At 44.0% G+C, this 26,977-nt stretch overlaps 2 protein-coding genes and 1 long non-coding RNA gene across 5 annotated transcripts in view; 2 read left to right on the top strand and 1 right to left on the bottom strand.

Annotated features, from left to right (window-relative positions):
- Positions 1 to 6,880: 6,880 nt before the first annotated feature.
- Positions 6,881 to 23,809, top strand: LOC133070088 (uncharacterized). Of its 3 annotated transcripts, XR_009696073.1 has the most exons (6): positions 6,881 to 7,026; positions 8,045 to 8,122; positions 8,854 to 8,953; positions 12,464 to 12,560; positions 15,133 to 15,284; positions 23,712 to 23,809. It is a non-coding gene; the product is annotated as an uncharacterized LOC133070088 (long non-coding RNA). The 3 variants fall into 3 exon arrangements; XR_009696072.1 differs by lacking the exon at positions 8,854 to 8,953; XR_009696071.1 differs by lacking the exons at positions 8,854 to 8,953; positions 12,464 to 12,560.
- ANAPC16 (anaphase promoting complex subunit 16) lies at positions 16,970 to 26,930 on the bottom strand. The gene is made up of 4 exons (XM_061161763.1): positions 26,797 to 26,930; positions 23,753 to 23,921; positions 18,678 to 18,752; positions 16,970 to 17,795 (listed from the first exon to the last, which is right to left on the bottom strand). The coding sequence occupies exons 2-4, from the start codon at positions 23,892 to 23,894 to the stop codon at positions 17,680 to 17,682; spliced, it is 333 nt and encodes a 110-aa protein (XP_061017746.1). The 5' UTR covers positions 23,895 to 23,921; positions 26,797 to 26,930; the 3' UTR covers positions 16,970 to 17,679.
- The window catches only part of ASCC1 (activating signal cointegrator 1 complex subunit 1), a 100,327-nt gene continuing 99,934 nt past the window's right edge, over positions 26,585 to 26,977 (top strand). Inside the window, exon 1 of the mRNA XM_061161761.1 lies at positions 26,585 to 26,728. The gene's annotated coding sequence lies outside the window, so the exon portion shown is untranslated. The remainder of the gene's footprint in view (positions 26,729 to 26,977) is intronic.

Raw genomic sequence — 26,977 nt, 5'->3', positions numbered from 1 at the left:
AGGAGAAACAAGGAGAGCCTAGAACTGTCTATTTTACTATTACTCTGCTTCCCACTACCTTTAGAGCAAGTCTGGCTCCTTACCTCAGCCTCACAAACTAGCTGCATCTCCTTCCTGAAGCCAGAAGGGGAAAAATCACAGATGGTTCTAATTACCTCTGAAATGCTCTTAAATTTTCCTTAAAGTACAGTATGCCTGTCTTTGTGTATACAACTTTGCACAGTAATACGTATGTAGATGTGCAAAATATATACAGCCACATACAGTGGATCACAAAGAGAACATCAGCAAAGTATAAGCATATAATTTACAATATTTTTAATCACGCTAAAGAGAAACAGACACATAGACCTAGGAGTGAGACTGCAGAGGTAACAGATTTCTGTCTTCTCCCATCTGGTGCCCTCTCTGGGGCATGAAATCTTTGGCTCCCAGGAGGAGAATGGGGGATGCTTGCACTCCTTAAACTGCTCTTTTGTGCTTGGATTTTCTTTCAAGGCTGGTATAGTTGACTTTGCTCAGGTGAACTATGGGTTGCTTTTCCTCTGTGAAGTCAAGTATCTTCCCTTCAGCTTGTTCCCATCTTCACACAGATTACCCTTCCTAGATGCCCTTCTAGCTCTTTTGAGTCCTACTCCAAGCTTGTCTCAGCTCCGGGCCCTCCAGGAGCCCTTTTCGAACACACTTGGAAAGTTCCATGTTTCCTGGCTGGGGAGTGCAGGACAGGGAGTCCAGCCCAGAGCTGCTTGCCTATGAAGCTATTGCTCAGTTCTCAGAGCTGTGGATGAGCTATGCTCTCTTCTCACCTGATGTATATTGAAATGATCCTCTCCTGGGTGTGATGTTCCATCAAGTTGTAAACTCCTCCAGAGGTCACCTATTTTAAATCTTTAAACACCTAACACCACAACTCCCCCCAACACACACACACCCCTACCTCTGTATGTTATCTACATGTGGTATATGCTCAATAAGTATTTGGCCTGGGGAACTCTGCTACCACTGAGCTCTGATAGTGTGTCTTATTGTCACAGAAAGTTAAAACTGAAAGGGGGATTTCCCTTCTCATCAGCTGAGAAGAGTAAAGGGGAAGTGGCCTAGAATGGGAACCAGATCCCACGGTCTGCCGGCTTCACTGGCCCTCGCTACTGGTGGCCCCATCCCATCTCCTTGGTTGTTTCCTTTCAAAGCCCTCATCCCATATGTAATTATCCATGTATTTATCTGTGTGGATGTACAATGCCTGTCTTTCCCACTGAACTGCAAGCTCTGAGAGGCTGGGGTCTGTATCTGTTTCATCTCAGAGCTCCAGTGCCTGGCACAAGCCAGGCCCCCAGAGTTGTCAGCATACAAATATGAAAAAGAAAATGAATATCCACGTGGCCTGAGAACCTCCTTCCACTTTCCCAGGGCAGCACTGAGATTGGCTCAAAAACTGCACAGTCTATAGGCTGTCCTTGCCAGGACCTCTAAGGCTAACACCCTGTCCTGAGCTTAAGACCTAGGAGGAAAGATAAGACACCTCGTGTATAACCCTAATGCAAGGAAGACAGCTGATGGAGGAATGATAGACTGGGTGTTGCAATCCAGCAGCGGTGTGGAAGGCAGATTGGAGGCTTGAGACCAGAGGCTGAGAGCAAGTTCGATAGTGACAGAAAAAACTGAAGACCACCTTGAGTGTCTGTGGCAAACAGTTAAATAAGCTCCAAATCATGGAGCATTATGTTGATGTTAAAAAGAGTGAGGTCAGTTTTGGAAAAATGCCCAAGATATGTTGTTAGGTAAAAAGGACAAGTTGCAGAACAATTTGTATCCTCTAATCTCATTCTGAAAGAAAAACAGAGGACACTCCCCAGCAGACATACGCTTACACGTGCAGAGAAAACATCTAGAGGGATACTGTCCACAGAGGTTATCTCTGCGGGATGGAGGGGAGGGAAAGGCTTTTACTTTTTCACTTCATATCTTTTTTTTGTTTTTCAGGTTAAAAACTAAGGTTACTTTTATTTTGCTTTGTAGAGACACTGGAAATTGGATTTTTATCATGAGCTTGTATTACTCTCACAAGAGATTTTTGGGGTTTTTTTTTGCTATTGCAGGACTGCTAACTGGGTTTTGGGTTAGATGGAGGTGGGGTAGGGCAGTGGAGACCCAGTGAGAAGGGGGCGCTGACAAGATCTGGACAGAGGGAGGGAGGATCTGGGACAGCTCTGTGGTTCCAGATGGGGAGAAGTGAGGATGGCTGAGGAGACAATTGTGGAAGCATGGGGCAGCGTAGGAGAGGCTCATTCAAGGTGACTGACCGCCACAGTGCCTGTGACCCTGGGTAGGGGCCAAGGAGCCCAAGGCCAGGAAACTAACTTTTGGGAACAAGAGCAAGGAAAGGAAGAAGGTCGACCTTTAGGACCCTACGGATTCCTTGGCTGTTTCACCCTCCTTTGAGTACAGACCGTTCTTGCTGCAGCTTGGAAATAAACAGAGCAAGGAGGGGCCAGAACCAAAGGCAGCAGGAGGAGTCAGCCAGCCTTCCACTGGCCGGTTGCGGGTGTGGCCTGGGTCTCTGCCCGCCCCCTGCCTGCTCTTGTGGGCACACGTCCAGGCTCTGGTGAAAGGTCAGGGCTTCTGGCCCCTTCTGGAGGCAAAGTAAAGGAAATCAGACTAGAATCGGGAGCAAAGGAAACCAGAACACTGCTGTTCATGGAGAGATTGGGAAAGAGGGAGCTGAGTTGGGGCAGGAGAAGTTTCTTGGCTCAGATAAGCCCATCAAAGCCTGGAGAAGGTCAAAGATGAGGAATGTTCTGTGATTTCTAAGACAGCAGCTCAGTTTATCCCGTGAACACTTGCTCTGAGCCTGAGTCCAGTGCTAGGGCTGCCACCGTGCCCGCTGGGTAAACCCTCCGCAGAGGGACTGTGTTGGGAGTCCTACCTCCATGTCTCCCCAAAAGCGCCTGTGAAAGGAAAGGGGGAGACGTCTGCCACGGGGCACTTTCACAGGGGCCTATTCAGTCAGCACTCCAGCCTCCTAAAAGAAGTGTTCTTTTACAAATCAAGAAACTGAGTCTGGGGAAGATAGTGCCTTGCCCCTGACCGCATGGTTAGGACGTGTTAAAACTGGGATTCGAACCTGGGTGTGCCTGTGTCCCACTTATAATTTGGTTGCTTGGAGCTCAGAACACATTTTCCCATCAAAATAATGCTGTAAGTGGTGGTTTGGTTGCCATAATGGCCTAGCTCACCCAGGGTATAGCTGGAATTAATTCTATGTTTCAGTGTGGTTGTGGATGAATCAGGCTTCTGTGGGCTAGCCTGGAAACCCACAGGAGAGGGAAAATGCATTTCAGGGTGTGCCCAGCTGGGAACTCTTGCCCTCACCACAGTGCCTGATTCAGGGCAGTCAGGGGATTGGTGGCTCAGGCAGCACTTGTTCATTTCCAGAGCTCTTCCAAGCCAGCTCTGGTGAGTTCTAGCTGTTCATTGGAGGGGGCAGAGCACTGGGAAGGTTTGGGGTTTCTAAGACAGGGAGTGTTACGTGAAAATGTGCACTGATTTTCAGACTCTGACCATCTTAGTCCTCTCTCTTCTTTCCTTACACTGCCTCTCAGCTTCCTGCAGTCGTCTTTTATCATCTTCCTCTAGGATGGATCCTAAAGACAAGATCTAGGATTTATTTTCACCACTAAATCTGATGTCTGCCTGTGAAGTATGTGGGCAATAATGACTGCACAGGGTTAGGAGTGATAGAGATCAGAGCAGCTGCTAAGAGAAGCAAGGATCCATCAAAGCTTCTAGGGTGACTTCAGGGAGAGCAATCACACATTCATTCAACAAGCATTGGCTGCGGGTGTGCTGGTCAGTGTACTCATTCCTTTCTTGGCACTTCTGTTGCCAGAAGAATCCTGGGAAGGACTGAATGTGGGTCTCAAACTCAGAATCTTAGCATTGGAAGAAATCTTTTTCCAGATGGAAACTGCAGTCATTCATTAATTCAGGAAGGTCTGAGTGTCAGGCTACCTACTGAGAGTACATAAATCCTGGAAATTGGGAAGTGACTTGCCCAGCATGTCAGCTCAGGGTCCCCATGCCTGGACTAGTACCTGCCCTTTCAGGCCACGCTCATGGCCTTTCTGCCTCAAGATAGATCCCAGGCAGTTTTTAGGATTCCTCTGATTTGGAGCCTAGAGCCTAGGGGAAGGCCACAGGGAGGTGGCAGGTTTCCTTTCTCATGGACAGTAACAGCGGCTGGACTCGACCCTGAAGTGAGAACTAGAGTTCCCACTGGTGGGGTTCTGGAGACATAGAAGACATTTCTCAGTTCTTTGAGTGAGCCACTGGCTCTTTAAATTCAGGTCTTCACAAGTCCTGTTACCTCTGCTTGAAGCTCCCTTTCCCAGCCTCCTTCCTCTGGCTAATTCCTAACTCCCCTTTGGGTCTCAGTTTGAAGAGCTCTTCCTCAAGGACTTTTCTGGGTCCTCAGCGTCCTTAGGTCTCCCTGCTCTGCACGCGGTCACAGCACTCTGGACTTGCTCTAGGATAACCCTGGACCCTTGGAATTGTGCTTATTGAATGCCTTTCTTTCCAGAAGACTCTGATCTCTGGGAGGGGCCAACACCATGGTTGCCTTTCCTTTTGTATGTTTGTTTTTAGCAATTGTGTGCCCTTTATCAACAGTGCTTACTTAGTACACAGTAGGTGCTCAATGTGCAGTTGGGAATGACTGTGCTCCATAGCTGCAGGCACGGCCTTCCTTCCCGTGAGAGATTTCCATTCAGGTGGTTCAGCAACTGTTTACCAAGAACCAGCATACCCCCAGGATACAAGGATGATTTGGAAAAAGAGGCTTACCATCTAGTAGAGGAACTGACAATCCAGAACTCACTTTGAAAATTGTAAAAATCTCTTCTAACCAGAGTGCTTCCACCCCCCTCCTAAGGCCCCTTTCCTGCTCTACTGGCCCATTGATTCTTGGCTCCTGGGGCTGGGGCCCAGCATACTCCTCTGAGTTTCAAGACCTACCCAGGCCCTGAACAAGCCAGGCCTGCTGTGGGGCTTCACACAGGCTCCTGGTGGCAGGTCCAGGGGGTTGAGGCACAGGGCAGACAGCACTGGGCTCTCCAAGCTCCTCTGGACAGTTCTACACCACATGCCTGAGCTTTCAGTTGTTTTGGAGAATTTGTTAGGAAATCACCTTTTCCTCAAATTCGTCTGGAGAGAAATTTTGAGGGTAAAGGCTTACATTCATTTTAATGATTTGAAGTGTGCTGGTCTTAAAATAGTTATCCCTAAAGTGTCAGGTTTGCACAGCAAGTAAAAGACATTACTCTGCCAACAAAAGTCCATATAGTCAAGGCTATGGACTTCCCAGTGGTCACACATGTTTGTGAGATCTGGACAGTAAAGAAGGCAGAGCGCCAAAGAATTGATACCTTTGAACTGTGGTGCTGGAGGAGACTCCTGAGAGTCCCTTGGACAGCAAGGGGATCAAACTTGTCAATCTTAAAGGAAATTAACCCTGCATACTCATTGGAAGGACTGAAGCTGAAGCTCCAGTATTTTGGTCATCTGATGTGAACAGCCAACTCATTGGAAAAGTCCCTGATGCTTGGAAAGATTGAGGGCAGGAGAAGAGGGTGTCAGAGGATAAGATGGCTGGATGTCATCACTGATGCAGTGGACATGAACTTGGGCAAACTTTGGGAGATGGTGAGGGACAGGGAGGCCTGGCATGCTGCAGTCCACGTTGTTGCAAACAGTCTGACACGACTGGCAACTGAACAATAAAGTGTCAGGACATCTGGGTACAAAAACCTTGAATTTCTGATTTTGGTTGTTCCTCCCAGTTTCCCAGAGCCTCAGTCTTGTCATCTGAAGGATGTTTTGTCATGAGGAACATGAAATGTTATTACGTGACAATGCCAAGCAAGTTGAGGACGCTTCATGATGATTGGAAACATCAGTGCCCATAGTCTGGTCGTGGGGCCTCACGCTGTAGGGAGGGCACAATGGAAGTGGCCTCCTGGGGTCCCACAGTGGGCTTCGTGTGGTGCAGGTGAGTAAAGGCTGAGGCTAGTGAGAGGCAGCACTAGGACCCAGGGGCCAAATCTGGAGCCGGCTCAGCTGGGTAAGTTCACAGCCAGAACACAATGTTCTCAGTGTACCCACAGGAAACCCTGAAGAGGAGAACTGCACATGGCCTTCTGCTGGGTGTGTTCTGGTCCTAGCCTTTTATTCTTTTTCCTAACCTCAGTCCCCACTTTCACATCCTGTAACCTGCAGAGCTGCAGGGCCCCACCCTGCTGGGCTGGTCCCAGGCCCCGGGAGAGCAATCAATGCAGGAAGCCCAAAACCTGGCTGGCCTTCACCATTTTCAAATAAGACCGTTTGCTTCTAACCTTGGTTTCCTGAATCAGCCCTTTGTGATGGAAACTTTTCACTGTGCGGAAGGCAGACACCGGGGACAAAGTTGGGTTTCTAGCTGAGGCGAGGGTCTTGGCTCAGAAGCAAGGGAAACAGCTGATACCTCTGAACCACCTCCTCCCTTCCTCCCTGAAGGCCAGACTCCACCTGGGATGGGGCGAGGGCCTCCACGGCTGCTGCATAAATCAGAAGGAACTGGGAGCTGCCTGGGAAACCAGGGCCAGGTTTGGAGCAGAACATTGTATGATGTGGTTCCTAGTTTTTATTTCCACGAATGCTATAATATGTTACCCTACCGAGCTATTTTTATTGAATGAAAAGATTTTAAAAAAGCAAACCTCTACAAAACCAACAGCCCCCTGTTACAGGGAAGGACAAGGTGAACTTTTCACTTCCTTCCCCACAGCCTATCAACTCATCTGCGGTTTGGTGTCACCCACACTTCCGTACTATATTCAATCTCAATTTTTGCCTCCTTGTTTTTGAAACTGCAAGAGCAAGGCTTTTAAACTCATGTTGCTCCCGCATGTTGCATGAGACTTGCAAAAGAGTCTTTTTAGTGAGTTGTCACAACTGATTGCAGAGAGGCCAGATGCCAGCCTGGAGGCAGAGGTAAGCCCAGAGAGTAAACAGTGGGGGGAGTCTGTGAGCAGCCAGCACCGCCCAGCTGTACTCCGCAACCTGAGCTGTTGGGGGCAGCAAATAAGCAGCAAAGCTCTTCCTTTATGACACCTACATGTCTGCCTCCTTAATGAGGGGCCTGGTCATTGAAAATAAACCCTGGTGCTTATATTATGCTCCATTAATAAGGGTTTTTCCACTCTAGCATTTCAGAGTCTTTTTCCAAATCTGGATTTGTAAGAGAGTTTTAGTGTGTCCTCACCACAGGCTGATAAAGAGATTCGACTGGGTGCTTCCCAGATTTGTCCAAGCTCAGGGATTCCCTTCTGAGAGAAGGAACTTCCCAAAGCTGGCACTACTGCTACTCCAGGGAAGTAAGCACAAAGCCTGCAGCTCCCAAAGACCTGGGGTCTAGTTTTAAGTTTGCCAATTTGCTGTGTAACCCTGTGTGAGTCACTTGCTCACTTGAGACTTCAATATCCTCATTTATAAAAGGACACGGTTTGGTTAAACATCGTCGCTGTTACAGGAGTAATTGTGTCCCTTCTCAAAATTCATATATTGAGGTCCTAACCCCAGTAACTTAGCGTGTGACCTTATTTGGAGATGTTGTTGTTTAGTCACGAAGTCATGTCCGACTCTTCGCATGCCCATGGACTGTAGCCTACCGGGCTCCTCTGTCTATGGAATCTGGCAAGAATACTGGAGTGGGTTGCCATTTCCTTCTCCAGAGGATCTTCCCGACCCAAGGATCGAACCCACATCTCCTGCCTTGGCAGAAGGGTTCTTTATCACTGAGCCACTTCGAGATAGAACCTAATAAAGGTAATCAAGTTAAAATGAGGTCAGTAGGGTGAGCCCTAATCTAAGATGATGACTGGCATCCTTAAAGAAAAGGGAGATTTGGACACAGACGTGCACGAGTGATGATGATGTAAAGAGACACTGAGAGGAGGTGATCATGTATAAGCCAAGGAGAGAGGCCTAAAACAGATCCTTTCCCTCACAGTCTCCAGCAGGAACCAACCACAGTGAACCAACCATGGTGGCATCTTGATCTTGGGCTTCCAGACTTCAAAACTATGAGGTAATTAAGTTTCTGTTGTTTAAGCCACTCAGTCTGTGTACTTTGTTATTGGCAGCCCTAGCCCAAAGGAATACAGTTGCCAAGGCCCTTCAGCTCTTAGACTATGGGATTCTTTCCTGCCATCCCTTGGTGGCTTCCTCTGCCCCACATAGCCTTTCTGCTACCCTCTCCCAGTAAGTAAATGGCATTATGTGTCTGAAGTGCTTAGCACAGTGCCCCACATATAGTAATTCCTCACTACGTATTAACCATGATGAACGTTCTTCGAGTCTCCAGTGCCTGGACATGACCTGTACCTACCCCGAGAGCCTATGTGCCAAGTGAGAGGCGTGGGTGCTGGGCCTGGGCCCTCATGTTCACTCACTGAGGCCTTTCCTATCCCCCTTGGCAGCTTTTCTTTTTTTCTTTTTGAAAACATTAATTAATTTATTTGGCTGCATTGGGTCTTAGTTTGTGACATTCAGGATCTTTTCAGTTACAGCATGTGGGATCTTTGTTCTTTGACCAGAGACTGAACCAGGGCCCCTGCATTGGGAGCACAGAGTCTTAGCCACTGGACCACCAGGGGAGTCCTCCTCCCCTCAGCAGCTTTTCAATTGAAGAGTATTAGATTGACACCTTATAGGAGCCAAACTCTTTTTTTCATGGAAGGTTCATTTTGGCCACAGAGCCAGCAGGACTCAAAAGAGATTGCAAAAGCTCAGGATGGATGATGGTTTCTCTGTTCTTAGATTCAATGATTCCCCAGGGTCATGAAGAGGTCGTAGAACTCTGAGGTTGAGCCTCTGCTTTCATATTTCCCAGTGAGGACGCCCGCTGGTTGGCAGCAGAGTGAGTAAGTCTTAACGAAGGGTGCAGCCAGGGCTTGCGCTCCCAGACCGCGCAGCGCTGCCTTCCTCCTTGGGCATCCCTCCCCGCTTCTGCTGTTTTCTAGCTCTGCTCTCAGAATGAATTCTCCTCTGTACCGAGAGATGGCATGGTGATGATGTCTTGCTTTCTTCCTGGCTCCAGAGTCCATAGGTCTCTGGAGGCAATAGCGCCTGGGTCCTCCAGCTGCATCTCAGGCTGGCTGGGAGACTGTGATTTTCCTTTTCATGATCAGGAGTGCTTTCAAAAAGCGCTCTAGCCTTGAGCATTGAAGCAGTATCACAGAATGAGCCTTGAGTCTTCTCTGAGCAACAACACTGGTCCAGGATAGAAGGTCCTAGGTTGTCCTCTAGGCAGTATGTTGGAGAGCTAAGTTGCCCTGACTTCATAGAATATTCCAGATTTACTGTATTTTGGAGACTCTGCAAAAAGTTAAGTGGGTAGAATCTGACTTCAACAACCCCCAAGCATGAACTTTAGGTTTGCTAAACAGATGAAATGCCCATGCTTGTGTGGTTTATATGCCTGGAGATTTCTGAGAATAAGGAGAGGCAGAGAGGGTGTGGGAGTTTACTTCAGGCCTTCAGGGCCAGGCAAGGAAGGAGGAGAAACCAGTCGGTGGGGAACAACATCTGTCCACAATGTCTATATACTTTAAATTTGATCCCTTCAGACTGCCTCTTATCCTGGTTTGGCTCAGAGCCCAGAAGGGAGGTTCTTTCAGTAATTCTGAGCTTGGAACATCTGCCTTCCCCTAAAAGTAAGTAAATAAGTACAAATCTGTAAATGCTTAGTTTCTCTGCCAGAGCAACAGTACTGTGAACAGTATTGCCTGCTGCTGCTACTAAGTCACTTCAGTCGTGTCCGAGTCTCTGCGACCCCATAGATGGCAGCCCACCAGTCCCTGGGATTCTCCAGGCAAGAACACTGGAGTGGGTTGCCATTTCCTTCTCCAATGCATGAAAGTGAAAAGTGAAAGTGAAGTCGCTCAGTCGTGTCCGACTTTTAGCGACCCCATGGACTGCAGCCTACCAGGCTCCTCCGTCCATGGGATTTTCCATGCAAGAGTACTGGAGTGGGGTGCCATTGCCTTCTCCGACAGTATTGCCTAGTGGCCGGTAAAGATCACTTCGATGCTTTATACCAGACTACGGGGCTTAAGCTTCTGGGCCCTGAGGAGCCTGCTTCCCGAGTTATTTATTGTGAAGGGCAGGATCCTTGGCCTCTTAGGTGTACCCTGGGCCCTGTCAGAGAAATGCTGTCTTGATGGAAAGTAGAGCAAGGCTCAGAACAGTCTGGTTTTTGCTTCCTTCTCCTGAGAGGGCACACCCTTCCCCAGGACAGGCTCAGCTCCAGCCACACCAAATGACTTGGAGTTCCACAAATGCACGTGCTAGTCGCTGTACTTGGAATGCTCCTCTGGCATCTTCCCCTCTAACCCCAACTGACCAGTCTGCTCAAGCCCAGGTTCACCTTCCCTAGGAAAACTTCCTTGTCATCTCCCCTTCCTTCCCACCACCAAGCCCTCTTGGCTTCCACAGCACCCCATCTAGACCAGAGTCATGGAGTTATGGTGCTGTATAGATTCCATATTTCTGTTTACTTGTCTGCATTTTTCACTGGTCTAAGTGTTTTCTAAACTGGCTGCAGGAGAGTTACACGAGACCCCCAATCATAGACCTGTTGGATCCCAGGAATCAGGCCAACGAGTCTGTATTTTTATTAAGCTTAATTCTGAGGCACAGCTAGGTTTGGGAACTATTGCCCCATCTTTGTCCTTCTGTTGCCTTACATATTACCAGAGACATAGTAGGCCCTCAAGAAATGTCTGACCCTTCTAATCTCTCTCTGGTAACCTCTTCTTGTTTTCACTTCCTTCCCTCACTAGCCCCAGACCATTTGCTTACCCTCTTGTGCTTCCCGTGTAAAACTGTAACCACCAACTATGCATTTTTATTTTTTTCTATTCCTACTGCCAGGCTGCTAGGAGATCCTGGGAAACTTCTCCAATGACTGGTGCCATGGCAAATTTAGGGACTTGAACTGCAAATGGCCCCTGAATGTGCTTGGCAGCTAACCCTGGTCAACTCCTTCCCATTCTTCATAGGGACCATTCCCAATCCCACTGTTCCCGCCTCCTCCTGCCACAGGCCACAGACCAACTTGCCTCCTGCATCACAGAGAAAATAGGAGCCTTCTGATGGGAACTCCCTCAACTTCCTGCCACCTCACCTGCCTTTACCCACATCAGCGCTACCCTTTTGCCCTCTAATAATTACTCCCCCTGGGCTCTGGATCCCACGCCTCCTACTTCTCAGGGACCTCACACCCTCAATCATGCCCTCTCTCTGGCCTCTCCCAAAAACAAATGTCTTGACTGTGTTTCTTCCTTTAACTGTCACCCTCCCTGCCCCTCATTTTTGCTTCCCCTTACCACTGAACTTCTTAAAAGTGTTGCCGAGATTTGGCTCCACGTTTTCACCTTCCACTCACTCTCCCAGCCACAGCAGACTGGCTCCGCCTCCACTGTACCACTTAGGTGGCTGCTCTTGGGACAGAGTCACCAACAAGCTCCTTGGTAAAGTCCAAAGGCCTTCTCCACCCCTGTCACTTAACTGCTTGGCTACACCAGATACTGGTGTTTGCAGCAGCCTCCTTCTTAAAATGTCCTTTCTCCTGGTGTCCCTGATGCCATATTCCTCATTTTCCAGTATTTCTGGTGACTTCCTGCCAGTTGCTTTTCTGGGCTCCTCTTCCTGCTCTGAGAAGGCTCCATTTCTCTTCTCACTCTGGGTTCTCTCCCTGGGCAGTGCCATTCATGCCCACCTTTGGCTGCACATCTCTAGTCTGGAGATAGTTTGAAAAGAAAAAAAAGTGAAACTGAAGTCGCTCAGTCATGTCCGACTCTTTGCGACCCCGTGGACTGTAGCCTACCAGGCTCCTCTGTCCATGGGATTCTCCAGGCAAGAGTACTGGAGTGGGTTGCCATTTCCTTCTCCAGGGGATCTTCCCGACCCAGGGATTGAACCCAGGTCTCCCACATTGCAGGCAGCCACTTTAGCCTCTGAGCCTCCAGGGAAACCCAGAGATAGTCTGCTGCTGCTAAGTCACTTCGGTCGTGTCTGACTCTCTGCGACCCCACAGATGGCAGCCCACCAGGCTCCCCTGTCCCTGGGATTCTCCAGGCAAGAACACTGGAGTGGGCTGCCATAGAGAGTCCCAAATCTAACTCTAGCCCAGATCACTCTTCTGAGCTATAGACCAGAGTCACCTGCCAGATATCTCCTTGAATCCACATCTCTCCCTGTATCCCTGTCTCAGAGAATAAAGAATCCTGTCCATCAGCTATTGAGACCCGAAACCCAGGTGTCCTACCTGAATTCTCCAAGTCTGATGAGCCACCAAGTCCCACATAGGCTATTCCTTGAGTAGCTCTCAAGTTAAAATCTATCCTCTTGTCTCCACATTTTTAAGGTTGCAGTTAGGTCTCCCCTGGATTTCCACGACAGCTTCCAAAAGGATCTGGGTCTTATCACCACTAATTTGCCACTGTTCCTTGCAGCTGCTGCTGGTAAGTCGCTTCAGTCATGCCCGACTCTGTGCAGTCCCACAGACGGCAGCCCACTAGGCTCCCTTGTCCCTGGGATTCTCCAGGCAAGAACACTGGAGTGGGTTGCCATTTCCTTCTCCAATGCATGAAAGTGAAAAGAGAAAGTGAAGTCGCTCAGTCGTGTCTGACTCTTAGCAACCCCATGGACCGCAGCCTACCAGGCTCCTCCGTCCATGGGATTTTCCAGGCGAGAGTACTGGAGTGGGGTGCCATTGCCTTCTCCTTCATTGCAGCTAAGATTTCTAAACTGAAACCAGATCTTGTCATTCCCCTACTTCAAACCTTTTAATAGTTCCCCACTGTCCTCTAGTTGAAGTTCAAATTCCTTAGCAAAACCCATCAGGTCCAGTTTTGTCTCATCTCTTGTCTTTATGAATCATCCATAACAAAGCACCCACAGCCCCACAGAAGGATGATGCCCTTCCTCACTCTTGGGCCTTTGCATATTTTGTACCTTCCATCTAGAAAGTCCTTCCTTCTCACCCCACCTACTTGTTCTCCAGGTCTTAGCCTAAACAGCATCCTTCCAGGAAGTCTTCTCTGACCCTTGCTCAGCTGGGTTAGCTGTCTCTGATTTTACATGGTTTCTGATACCAGACAGTTTTTAGACTGAAAACTACTCTTTTATCTCTTTTAATATATTTATATAAACTCAAAGCTGATGACTGTGTCTTGATTGACAGCATATCCTCAGCATCCAGCAGATGCTAGACACAGAGTAAGTGCTCAGTAAATGTCTGTAAATGAATAAAAGACATATGGAAATAAACATCCTCTCTGTTGTTCCTTTGGAGAAGGAAATGGCAACCCACTCCAGTGTTCTTGCCTGGAGAATCCCAGGGACAGAGGAGCCTGGTGGGCTGCCTTCTATGGGGTCACACAGAGTCGGACACGACTGACGTGACTTAGCAGCAGGAGCAGCAGCAGCAGCAGCTGTTGTTCCTGTTAATAAACTGTATGTTGTTTCATTACCTTCCCTAAAGAGCTTATATTATAAATACGAAGTAAGTGGATTCTGGAGAAACAGCTTCTCTAGGGAGCTGGAGAGGCTGGAGAAATCAGAGTATCTGGAGAGGTGGAGAGCAGCTTGTGGATGCTGACGTGGGGAACCACCATTGGGCCTGTGTGCCGGAGCCTATGAGGAAGGCAGGGAGCCACCAACATCATTTGCCCAGGCTCCTCCCATGGCTGTTTAGGACACAGCTTCCACCTGTCAGTACAGCATTATAGAGAGCTCTGGGCTGGGCTCTGGCTTATTGTCTTGTCAGTTAATTACCTTAGGTGTTTCTCCAGTATGGATGCTGCACCATAGCTAGCCCAGCTTCTACATGAGGGTAAACATACAACAAATTCATACTTCCATTCACTCAATAAATACCTGCAGTACACCTACTATGTGCCAGCTAGTGTTCTAGGTACTGAATATACATAAAGCAATGAGACACATAGGGGCCCTGACATCCTGTTAACCAGGGGGATGAACTAGATGGTCTCTAAGGTCTCTTCCATTCAGCTCTAAATTCTGAGACTGCCTCTTTGACCAGATGCAAAATAAGAAGGCAGGCTAGTAGCACAGGGGCCGGTTCCAGCCTCCTCCTCCCATTCTTCACTCTTGGTACCATCTCCATCCCAACTCAGCTCTGGGAACCCAGAGGTCCAGCATCATTTGTATTCTGCCTGCAACCCCAAACTTCCCCAAGTATCTGTTAGTTAAACCCTGTACCTCTTTTGTGGAGAGGATTTGTCTTGCTTGGAACTTTGGGTAATTACAAGGCAGCCAGGAAAGATATTTTAGGCAAGGTTAGGTGGTCTGACAAAAGGAGAGGGAGAAGCATAACTGCCTTCTCCTCCAAGTGTAGTGTCTCTTGGGTTTGCCTGAAAGGGAACCATGTCCTTGGGCAGGTTCCTCCTCTTTCTTATGGATGATAGGCATCTCCTGGTCCTCTCTCTTCTTCTACCTTTGGCTTGGCCTTAAGGTCCAAAGTTTCAACCACTTCAGTATCTGGTGTTCTGATCGGGAACAAAGAATTCAAGGACTCCCAATCATGCTGGGGAAGGGAAGCCGAAGGCTTCAAGTAAATGAACTGAGCAGAGAGATCCTAGGGTTAGAAACTTGATTTAGAGTTCCAGACCACTGTCATTCCAGGTGAGTATCAGGCATAGGATGGCACTAACAAATAAAGCACTTAAGCTTATCAGTGAAACCTGAGGACTTCAATGCTGATCTTAGACAATTAAAGTCAAAAAGTAAGATTTTTAACTTCATAAAAGTAAAACCAGCTTTATGTAAGTTTACTATTTATGTCTCATTACCATGAGACAAAGCACTTATATGGAATTATGTATCAAACTGATATGAACAATCTTTATTAGCAAATTCTGCCTTCACATTTTCTGGTGTATGATGAACTAGAAGGCATAAAGGTTTGAAAGGCCTATATTATTAACTATACTTTGGTTAATAATCTTGGTACCTTACCTTCTCTGTACTGGTTTCCTCAACTGTTAACTGCCGACCTCATTTATATCACAGGGTTGATGTGGGACTCAAGATGTGACATTTATGAAACTGCAAAGTGTTTTATGCACTGAAACACTCGTTACCATCAGCTTTAAGATGGTGGCTGTCTGTGAAATCCTGGCTGTTAGCTGCCATCTTCCCTGTCTTCCTCCTTGCACACTTAGGTATGTATCCATTAAGCATCTAACTTTATCATGCCAAATCCTAAAAGGTTATGTAGATACTGACATAGCTACTTCCTATCAGTCCTTAAAGGAAGAGGCTGTTCCTTATCACCTTATCCCCAAGCTCGGAGAGGAAGCAGGGAGGGTTGTAATAAGGTTTATTCCCTCCAGGTAGTTAATTCATTTTATCATTAAAAAAAAAAAAAATGTTTTAGGGTTTTTCTTTGTACAAGGCACTGGGTTGGGGTCAGTGGGATGAAGCATGATACATATATGTGTGTGTATATGTAAACCTTTCAATTATATATTATATATAAAATAATCTCAGCTTTGGAGTCTGGCACACTCAGTTCAAATCCAGACTTGGCCACTTACTTAGCTAGGGAGCCTGGGCATGTAGTAATGCCTTCTCTGAGCTTCAAGTTCATCTGTATTAGGGTTTTGTTTTTTTTTTTTTACACATCTTGCAGTGTTACTGAAAGGACTATAATTAATTCCTTTGAGTGACTGGAACATAATGAGTGCAGAACTGAGGAAAGATGAACAACAGGTCCATCTTCAAGCCCAGAGCATGGTAACAGGAGTTATGGATGAGACATAATGACCAACAGAAAGGTGCAGAGAGGGAGGGGCCATCTTCAAACAGTGAGGCTCTTGTTTCCGGCAGCACTCAAGGAGAAGCTGATGGTCACTGGAAAAGGTGCTTCAGAAAGTATTTCCACTGAACTCTATAGATCTCTTCAATTTCTAAGGCCATGAAAAGAAATGTACAACTGAGAGAGTCAAAAATTCTTTAAGTTCAATGCCAGAGGGTAAAGACGAGGTAATACAGTGTCTGGGTCCTATAGTTACATAAATCAAATGAAAGCTAGTGATTGCTTCTGAACTGTCACTGAAAATATGATTGAAAGGTTTATTGCAGACTAGGTATTTAAAATTTTTCCTTTGGTAATCATGAAGATGGTTGATACCCAAAAGGACAATGTTAGGAAACTCAACGGCTTTCAATAATGGAACTCGTTTAGGTTAAGAAGTATTATATGGAAATTAGGAGTTTGAGGGCTGGAAATTTTTGTGCTCTGATGTGCTTCAGAGACAAGATTAGTGGACTGAATTGTCAATCAACTGCAACCTGTTTTAAGTTCCAAGATTTTCTTTGGAGTCTGGGCTATGTGGCCATGTGCAGGTCTTTATCTTCCCTGTGCTCAGACTCCTTATCGACTCAATGAGGTCACCACCTCTCTGTCATGAAGTATATATTAAAATATTCTGAACTCCTGAGATTAAGGCCAACTGCTACTGGGATTTTATTTATTCATAATTAACCAACTCTAAGCAGGTCAGGAACAAGTTATTAATGAGAAGAAAAGCAAATTCTGTCTGGGGCAAAATTTGCATACAATCTAAATGATTCTCCTAACTATGTAGTGTGGATGTGGGGGTCCCATGAGTAAAAACAAAGATTTTCTCTTAGCTTATCAGGTTTTTCCTTATCATGGCTAAAAACCTACTTAGATATTGATGATAAATTCATATACTTCTAAAAAGACAAATATCCCTGAGATGAAGCAAATCTACCATTTGTTTAGGAGAAATGGTTTTTAGATTCCCTTTTTATACAAAAGTAATTTGACCTCTTTCCCCTATCCCAAATCCCTGAGGCTTTGAAAGGATAAAGAAACCAATTTGGAGTTCTTTCAAAGGATTTATTTGCTACAGAATTGCCAGAGCCCACCAACAAGATGAACTCAGGATTTCTGTGTTTAAAAGGATTTTGCTCACTGCTTTATTTTTACAAGAACTTCAACATTCAAAAAGCAATTCTTTTTGCCAGCATTTGGCATGCCTAGAAGAGGTTAGAAAAAGTTAGAATCTATAGAATTAGATGTCTAAAAATAGAAAAAATCCCAAACATTAAAAAATTCCTAATTTGGACAAGTCCTGAGTCGAAATCACATTCATCTGCAAAAAGAAGGGTTTTAGGTCAGAAATGTATTTTATAACTCCAGATCCTGACCTTGGACTTGACTGGTGAGGATTCTAGGAACTGTGTGAATGACAGGAGGGATGTCTTTCTTCTGGCCAATTCTGGCATGTGTCCTGGATTGTGAAGTTTCATAAATCTCTTTTAAACTCAAACTTCCTGGTTCTCTGATGTCGATTGTCTAAATCCGATTCTCAATACTTTTTTAAACAAATAAGCAAAAAATTTCCCTGCAAGATCACACACTTAAGAATTTGTTGCTTGTGTACAGGTACAGAGAAACCAAGTATGAATGTGAATTAACAATTCAGTGATGGAGCCGTGAATCTCTGGATGGCTATATACATTGTAAGAAAAGTTCCTTGCTAGACCTGCACTTGCTGTGCACCCGAGATGACCATCCAGGCCAGATTAACCTGACGAGGGTGTGAACCCCAGCAGCTGCTCGATGGGTTTAAATCGCCACTCATCTGCCTCCAGCTCTTCTACCAAACCAGCTAGTTTTTCCATCCGAGCAACCTGCTGATCTGTAAAGAATCGAGGAGACAGTATTTTTTAATAATAATACACCAAGCACCAAAATGATGACTGATTTAAAAATAATTTCTAGAAGGATTTATCCCCCTCAATATTCTAGTAATGGGGTCTTACCCTATGTTGTCAGAAGACTTAAATCTTTTCTTTATATTTTATTTTTAATTGTAGGATAATTATTTAAGACAATCTTAAAAAAAATAGTAGTAGTTATCCTCCATGCCATTTGTCTACTAAATTTGTGACTGGTTACAAGTAGTTAAGACTCTGTGCTTCCACTGCAGGGGGAACTGGGTCTATCCCTGGTTGGGGAACTAAGATCCCGTATGCTACAAAAAACAAACAAACCCAAGAAACCAAAAACCTAGGGTTACAAGCAATTGCAGCTCCCCCCACACCCGCCCACCCCAACATTATGTTCTCAGGGGAGAAATAGTCTGGTTTGGTGGTGGAACAGAGTTCCCTGATGCATAAATGAAGATCTGGTAAGCCACGATAGAATAGAAAAAGTGCTACCAGGATCTTGGAATCCAGGTAGACATACCTGAAGATGCAGACAGTGGTAACAGTGGAGGACAACAGGAAAGGAAGGTTTCAGGAAGGAGTGGAAAAAGCAATACAAGAGGAGTGGGAAGCATTAACTCCCCTAGAAAACTAACCCCTTTGACTTCAAATTTAAGTCTTAATGTGACATTATGTGTGGATTAAGAACTGTAGAATGTTCTTGTCTGCAAGCAATTTGGGAAGTCCACTTAGGCAGCCTTGCTGAGTTTTTGTTACAGAGTACTCTGACCTTTCTAAGTCCTCCTCTCCCACCCTTCCACTCCCTAGTAAGTTCATTCTCACAGTTAAGTACACAGTACTCATGTGCTTACCATGTTTCACCTGTTTAAGCGTAGATGCCACTTGATAGCTGAAAACAGATTCACAGAGGAATCTCTCAGAGCCATCTACAAACAGAAGAGGAAAAGTTTTAATCTGCTCCAATCCATTTTAATCTAATGGCTTCTGATAAATGTAGTAAACACATCCATTCTTCTCCCTGTTTTTACTTTCAGGGTCTAGTTTTCAGAGTTTACAAAGAGGGCTTCTGTTTCACTTAGAATTAACACTGCTGTGTTATAAAAACTACTTCTTCTATACCTAGAATGTTAAAATAGTCCCTACACTTGTTCAAGAGTTTAAAAATAGTGTTAAAATAACAAAAACAAGAAACCCCAGTCTGATGTCCTGGTCAACATTTCTCCCATCCTAACCTGACAATTTCTTAATGTTCTCCTATTTTGCATGTCAAGCAAACACTGACAGCTAACACACTTGGCCATGTGGCCCCAAACTTTCAAAATACAAAGGTACACCAAAACTCTTAATTGTTTTCATCCTAAAAAGTAAAGTTGAAGAAAAATAGCTATTGTCAATATTTTGTATATCAAATTACATCACAATGACCATCACAAAACACTGCTGGGAAATTTCATTCTGTAAACGCAAATTGTAACCTTGATTTTCCAACTAAACCAAAACACTGCAATTTGGATGTTGATAAGAGTATGGTGCAATTTCAGAACCTGGCATTGTACTGATGCCAAGAACTGGATATAAGAAGGTAGCTAATTCAGTCACCCCAGTACTTGGAAGATGATTGTGAAACATAAGCTAGTTCATGTTATTCCTTATCAGGCAAGGGCTGATACAACAAAGCATACCCCGAAAGACGTAGAACTCATGTAGGAAAATGTGACTTCAAGGGGTAGCAGAAACCATTCAGGGAAGGGATCTTATTGCAGAAATTCTAAAACAAATGAAGGGAGAGGACACAGCTGTCTTTTTTTAGGCGGCGGTTCATGCCAGCGCTACTGGGTGTCAAGCACTCACCAATCAATCATGGGTTGCTGCCGTCAGCCAGGTATTAAGTGACAAGGAGACAGGACTAACATTTTCTGGCTTCATGCTGAGTTTCACGGAAGGCAGACCTTATTTCAGAAGCTCATGATAAGTAAGAAAAACCATAGATACTATATTCAAATAGCTTAAATATACGACCAAGAGGGCTTCTAATATTATCTTACAAAATTGGTGCAAAATATAACTATTCCATACATAATATGTATGAAAATTATTATGTATTTTTATATATATTATGTATTATTTCAAAATATAATTTCATATAGTGATGTAGACTTTGAGGAGAGTGTTATTCTTTAAAGTCAACTTCTTTTCTAAACATTGTATCATATGGGATATAATCCCACTCCCTCCTCCCACCCCTATTTCTCTGGCAGAATGTAAGTCATTTGTAAGTATATCATCTAAACTGAGCAAAAATTTAATTTTCAATTAATTGAATATTATACTGGCTGTCCAGTTTAAAGATCTAGGTAAGCCAATGATATTACTGAGTTTTTCAAATAAGGGAAATGGCCTGAAAATAACTATGAATCCCACTATGGGAAGAGGGACTGTGTGAACATTTGACACCAATGATGCAATTTATTATGCTTAATAAATTGTGTAAGTATGCCAGCTTTCATACCCTTGATTAAAGAATCAAATTATAACTTAAGTTTTATTTTAGGAAGAGCAAGACACACAGAATTAGAGCTCTTCTCAGGTGGTTTGATCCTGAACTTGAGGATCTCACACAAGGCAGTGGGGATTCTGGCTTTAAGGACCAGGCCAAGATTTGTTTGCAAGCTCTTGAAAGTGCTACCTCCCACTTACATTCAATCACAGGTGTTATTAGGATAAATGCTTAAATTATAACATTTGCATATTTCCCTTGATAATGAACTTCAAAGCAAAAAGATGTAAGCTAATCTTTCAAAAAGGCACCTGCATATCACTTTGCTGCTCTGTATGTCTATGGAACACATTTTTGCTGATTTGCAGCTCTGTATTAACCACAAAGTCCACTGCTTCTTAGCTACATCCTATTAGTGTGATATCTGTACCAATCTAAAGTCTGGAATTTCTCCAGAGAGGAGTCAGCCTGGGGCAATCTGTCTTCCATTTAGAAATTGTAATCAAACTCTTTGTAACACACCAAGTAGCAATACATCAGCTTTCCTCTTAAGGGACAAGTAAAGGTTATAAATGGTGAAAAGTTCAGTAAATTGTCCAAATCTAACACCACTGTTAACTCCAATAAATAGGATGCTAACAAATTCATTTAAAAGACTATTATCCCACAGCGGGAAAAGAGGCAATGGCAGATAATTAATGCTCCAGTGGCGTACGATGCCACCAGAATTGAGCCATTTCAGGACTGAAAGACAGTCTCTAATTTGCTTACTAATATCTGGGTGAGACAATCCTAGCCAAAGGCAGGGGAATGTTGAAAAGTCCTGTATAATATACTGCTTATGTGAGGTGTCTGATATCAGAGAGCAGATACACAAAAATGTTAGTACACAAGGTTAAGTACAGGTTATTTGGGTTTATTATCCTAGACTTGGGAGGAGGCAAGACAAAGTTGAACCTGTTAAGATAATAAACAGTACCTAATTACTTTTGTTCCCACTCTGAAGAGGCAACTCTTCCTACTCTATTTTCATACAGGCATATCTCAGAGATGTCGTAGGCCTGGTTCCAGACCACTGCAATAAAGCAAATCACACTAATTTTTTAGTTTCCCATCGCATATAAAAGTTATGTTTATACCATACTGTAGTCTGTTAAGTGTGCAACAGCATTATGTCTAAGAAAAAATGTACATATCTTAATTAAAAAATACTGCTAAAAAATGCTAACCATCATCAAGCCTTCAGGGAAATGTAACCTTTTTGCTGGTGGAGGGTTTGAAATACCGTCAGCATTGCCAAAATGTGACACAGAGATAGGCAATGAGTAAATGCTGTTGAAAAAATGGCGCCAACATACTTGTTCAAGGCAAGGTTGCCCAAACCTTCAATCTGTAAAATACTTGGTATCAGCAAAGCCCAACAAAACAAGGTATGCCTGTATTTCATTAAACTATTGTAAGAAAAATGGTCAGGTACACGAGCATTAGATTACTTGCATAATAGTACCGCCTATAAACATAGTAGGAGGATGCATCCAAATCTACCATCCCTTTTAATTCACATTTAAGGGTACCATTTTCAATTTAACATTTTTCACTTGACTCGGGATAGTTCAAGGGCTGCCACCTCTAAGTTTTCATAGTTTGTCCTTAAATGTAAATAGCTTTAAAGTACAGGTGAAACTTTAAACCCAAGGAAGAAAACCAAAACTGGGCACTGCAAATTTAAACTCAATTTAAATTCATTCTACAGGAGAAAGACAACACAGTCCCCCACGAAGCATACTGGGGTGGAATAAAAGTGGACAGAACTATCACTTGTTAGAACATCAGCATTTAGACTAATCTCAGAAGCCTTTCTTCTTTAACGTTTCCAAGAAATCTGGTGTACACTTACAAAGAACGCTGACAGCTCTGAGACCAAGCCTGTATTAAATTCCTCCTGTAGCTAGACTTTAAATGACTTTAATTTTAGGGTTCATTGTTAAATAAGGATTCCTTTTCTGCTGCCATAAAACTCATTAAGCAATTTAAGTGCCTCCAACTTTTGATTTGTTTTGGGAGAAACTTCCTTAATACCAGGTCTCTGCAGCATATAACTTAAGTCATAATTTATTTTTAGTGCCAAATATGGTAAACAAGGCCCTAGATGTTCACTACCTCCAGACTCAGTGATGTTAGCTTGAGTATTCAGTTAACATAATTGAAGAAAACAAAAGGGCAAAGATAGAAGTATCAATACATACACCTCATATGTATCACTAACTACAATATCTGATTGTCTACTTCACCAATCATGATTTGAACCAATTCTAAAAAGTCTTCCTATGTTTGGTCCCAGTCTTCCTGTTTTCCTGTCACAAGTGATTCTTCTGTCTGCGTTGGCTTAATGCAAACCTCTGCTTTTTGTTATACCTGATATAAATGAAGACCACCCCCAAAAAGCTGACTCTTAACTACAGTCTGTGCCTTTCTCAGATATTTCCAGATTAATTTTTAAGTATATTTACTGAAATTTGCAATATTTAAAGCAAAAAGGATCAATATACAATTAAGCACAGATGTGCTAGAATCAAGTAGATTTTGAATCTTTAATAGGTTCTTTGCTGATTTTTTTTTCAAGGTATGAAGAATAGTTTAATAGTTAAGGGCCTCTTTCATGAGACTCCCCTGGATGTTAGTCAAAATGAAGATTCCTGTGCTATAACCTAGACTAATTTGGAATCTCTAGGTGAGCCAGAAATGTGCATTTTAAATAAGCTCTTCAGGAGGTTTTAATGCTCTCTATTAAGAATTTATTGGTCCATCTCCTAAAGTGACATGAACCTGATGAATTCTAGGTATTAAAGTCGTTTCATGCTTATAGGCTGTGCCCTGATCTTGGCCAGCCAGTTTGCGAATGTGTGCTGAATAAAATGGGGGATGATCTGATGCAAATCCAGCTCCAGTGCTTGAGAAACCACACCGCACTGCTCTGTTGTGGGCCATATAAGAATAGTAGATTGGTTTTTATTTTCTCTCAGAATCTCTTCATCTATCTATAGGTGAATTATATTAGAAAAAATATATATGAAACCTACTAACCATAGGGAAGCCGACTGGTACCAGGATAAAGCAAACTGGAGCAGGAGTTTAATGGAATTCCTGGCCCAAGTGCTGTGTCTTTTCACATGGTCAAATCACTTTATCTTTTCTGGATCTAAATAACTCTAAATGACCTCCATGATTCCCAAAGTCTTTTTCAGTTCCAAAATTCTAATTCTGGAGAAAGATTTGTGTTTTAAAGATATTTTGAAATGAGGACAAGAGATGAAATGTGGAGCTGAAATCAGGACAAACTTGTAACTAATCCACTTAATAGCTTCTTTACAATTAATATTCATTGCAGGTCTTAATCCAATTATTCAGCAAAAAGCAGCATGAGATCACCTTCCAACATCTCTCCAGCTCCTTTGGGGTAGGTGAAAAGGGCTTTCCGTGGTGGGGCAAGGTCTGAGACACTGAAACCAGATCCAGTGACAGAACTTCCACTGACCCCACCAGCTGAGGAGGATGATGAAGAGGCAGCCATTTCCTCTCTAGTAGAATTCTCACTTCACTACAGAGAAAGAAAAACAGCAATTGGCAAGTTTATGGAAGTGAGACTGACAACATTTCATTCCAGCTACCATGAAAGTCAGCATACAGTTTAGTCAAGAATTAGTTTCAAATTTTTCTACCCTCTGTACTCCCACGATCTTTTATGGCTCCTTGGGCCAAAATGTCACTCAGGATTTTAAGTGAAAATATGTTTATTCTTAGTTTTTCTACTTAAAACACTACTTCCTACCATTAGCAAACTGTTTATGTCATTTGGGATTGACTGTGGGTGATTTATGGGTTATGAAAGGGTGATATGGCAGTGCCAAGGTAGCAATTTGACTGAGGAAATAAATTATATGAGGATAAAACAACCATGCCTCATGGGACAGTTTGTCTTGGATACATCCTGACCAAGCCACACCAAGAAACTCACTTATAAAATTTTCCAAATAAAATTCCAGAATAACACTGTGTTCTGTTCCCAAGGAGGAGGAATGGTTAGGAAATACATATTGGTCCTTTCATTAATTAAAAAAAATTTTTTTCATCCAAATGTAATACCCAAATTGATCACTCGGTGGCGTCCCAAAACTGGAACAAAATAGTTCAAGAATGATCTTAGAATCACGGCCTATTAGGAATTAGAGGGGCTGTGAGTGTTTAATACTATATCAAATTAAAAAATCAAAAGGTCCAAATGTAAATGAGAAAATCTGTACCAAATACATGTCTCCTTTAAAGAGTTCAAAACAAAATAGAAGCTTACACTACACATTTACAGATGATTCTAAAAGGTTTATGTTTTCTATATAAAAAGAACAGTTTTTCTTTCAAACTCAGAACTATCATTCAAGACATAAAACAGCCAGGGTTGAAAAGTGGAGTGCATAATTAGCACTAACTTTAACACATATAAGCAGTTTTCTGCTGAGATGGAAAGATTACCTAAGTAATTTTTAGCTTTAAAGATTTAGGTTAAATTTTGAACGCTACCAGCAGGTGGTAACCAAAGTTAAAGTGAAACTCACAATAAACCCTAGTTTGGAACTGCTCTATAAAGGCAGGCATTCTGATCACCAAGACCAAACATTATGCTTGGCTTATACCAAGTAGCTGTTGATTTAAATAAATGTTTGCTAAATGAGTTAACATTTCACAGGAACCACAAGATTCCTTAAAGATCATCTAATCCAATCCCCCCATTTTGCACATAGGCATACAGACTTCAGCTTATTTGTTGTGCCATTTTTTAAGCAATGGCTTTATTGCATTGTCATGTGCTATATGGGCTTCCCAGGTGGCTCAGTGGTGAAGAATCCACTTGTCAATGCAGGAGACATGGGCTCGATCCCTGGGTTGGGAAGATCCCCTGGAGAAGGAAATGGAAACCCACTTCTGTATTCCTGCCTGGGATCCCATGGGGAGACAGGAGCCTAGTGGGCTATAGTCCTGGGGTCGCTAAGAGTCACACATGACAGAGTGACTAAACAAAATGTACTATGTGAGAGGTGAAACAGCACAGTGACTAAGAGCTCAGACTCTGAAGCCTCTTGGCCCAGGTTCACATCCTGGCTTTATTTGCCATCTGATTCTGGACAAATCACTCAACCTCTCTGCTCTTCAGCTGCCTCATCTATAGAATGCAGATAATGATAGTACCTACATCATAGGTGTCAGGAAGGTAAACATAACTAAAGCATTTGGAACACTTATAGGCACAGTAAATGACAGCTATCCAAAACTACCAATGAATATTTAGTCCTGAATCTTTTTTTCCTCTGCAGATTCCAGTTTTTCATACTTATTATGTTTCAACACACTCATGGGAAAAGTCTTAATTCTCTCCATTTGACACAGACTGTCAATGTCAAATGTCTCTTAGAATGGAAAGTGCATGCTCAGGAAGAGGGAAAATGCACCCCATACTTTCATTTTAAGGTTAATGATCTTAGGGAGAACCCTTTTCTTAGGAAAAGGGGAAGGAGTTGTTTTTCTACTCTCAAGGCCTAGAACAGAACCTGGATTACAGTGTTTCCTGAATGAATAAGGAACAAATGACAGAACACAGGGCTAGCAGAGGATAGAAAAGTTTGATGTCAGGAGGGTTGGTCCTTTACTGGTTTTTCTCCCTCATTCTGTAGATCTATTTACACAACTGTTTCTCCAATTAGGCTGCCAAGCCCAAGGTAGGTGCTCAGTAAGATTTTGTTGAATATTTAAATATTAACGATGAAATAAGCTGGGACTTGATCCAATAAGGGAAGCTGGAACTATTGGCAGTAGAGATTCTTACAGGAAAGCAGAGATACTACATGGTTGTGTTCACAGTGACAGGATGATCAACACATTTACTTCATGCATGATAGGGATGACCTCGTATTCATAAACCACTTTCCTTCCTAGCAGATACATGCTTATATTCTTGAAAAGAATCCTTTTTAAAAAGTCTCCTTATCAAAAAGACAAGCAATCATTAAACTCCATCATCAGAAATCATTCCAAATAGCTGGATTACCAATCAAAAAGATGCCGCAGCTAAAAACAGCTTGGGTGGAAAGGGGCTGAGGAGGGGATGGGTCAGAATGTCAGCTGTTCCCAAGCTAACTCCAAGCCATAACCCTACACCCACGCCGACCTCCACCTCACCCCACCTCCCCGGTCTCCAGGGGGCGACACCACTGGCGCCATCCCACTGCGCAGGCGCCATGGCTTGGCCCGCATGCGCAATTGTCTCGTGCGGCCTGAGGAAATTTCCTTTTACACGCCCTCTGCGGCAGGCTCCAGTTCCTCCTCCTCCTTTCTCCATTTTACTAGTCCCTGCAGGTAGGATCCCAGGGATCAGCTCCCTTTCCAGCAAGCTCCCGAGGGTCCCTGAGCCCTCGACCACTTACCTCAGCGGCTTTGGCACTTTACAGCCCCGCCCCCAACTGAAGCGGCTGCGTTTTCAACGACGAGGGCGGCGGCGTGCTCGCGCCCGTGTGGAGGGAGCCCGCGGCGGCCGCGGCGTGCGCGCGCCTGTACAATGGTGGGCGTGGCCGGGGCGGAGAGCCGCGGCGACCCGGTTCTGGGAGA

The sequence above is a fragment of the Dama dama genome, chromosome 15 (assembly GCF_033118175.1).
Source record: "Dama dama isolate Ldn47 chromosome 15, ASM3311817v1, whole genome shotgun sequence".
NCBI lineage: Eukaryota > Metazoa > Chordata > Mammalia > Artiodactyla > Cervidae > Dama > Dama dama.
The sequence above is the reverse complement of the archived record's forward strand: the minus strand, read 5'-3'. Positions and strand labels throughout refer to the sequence as shown.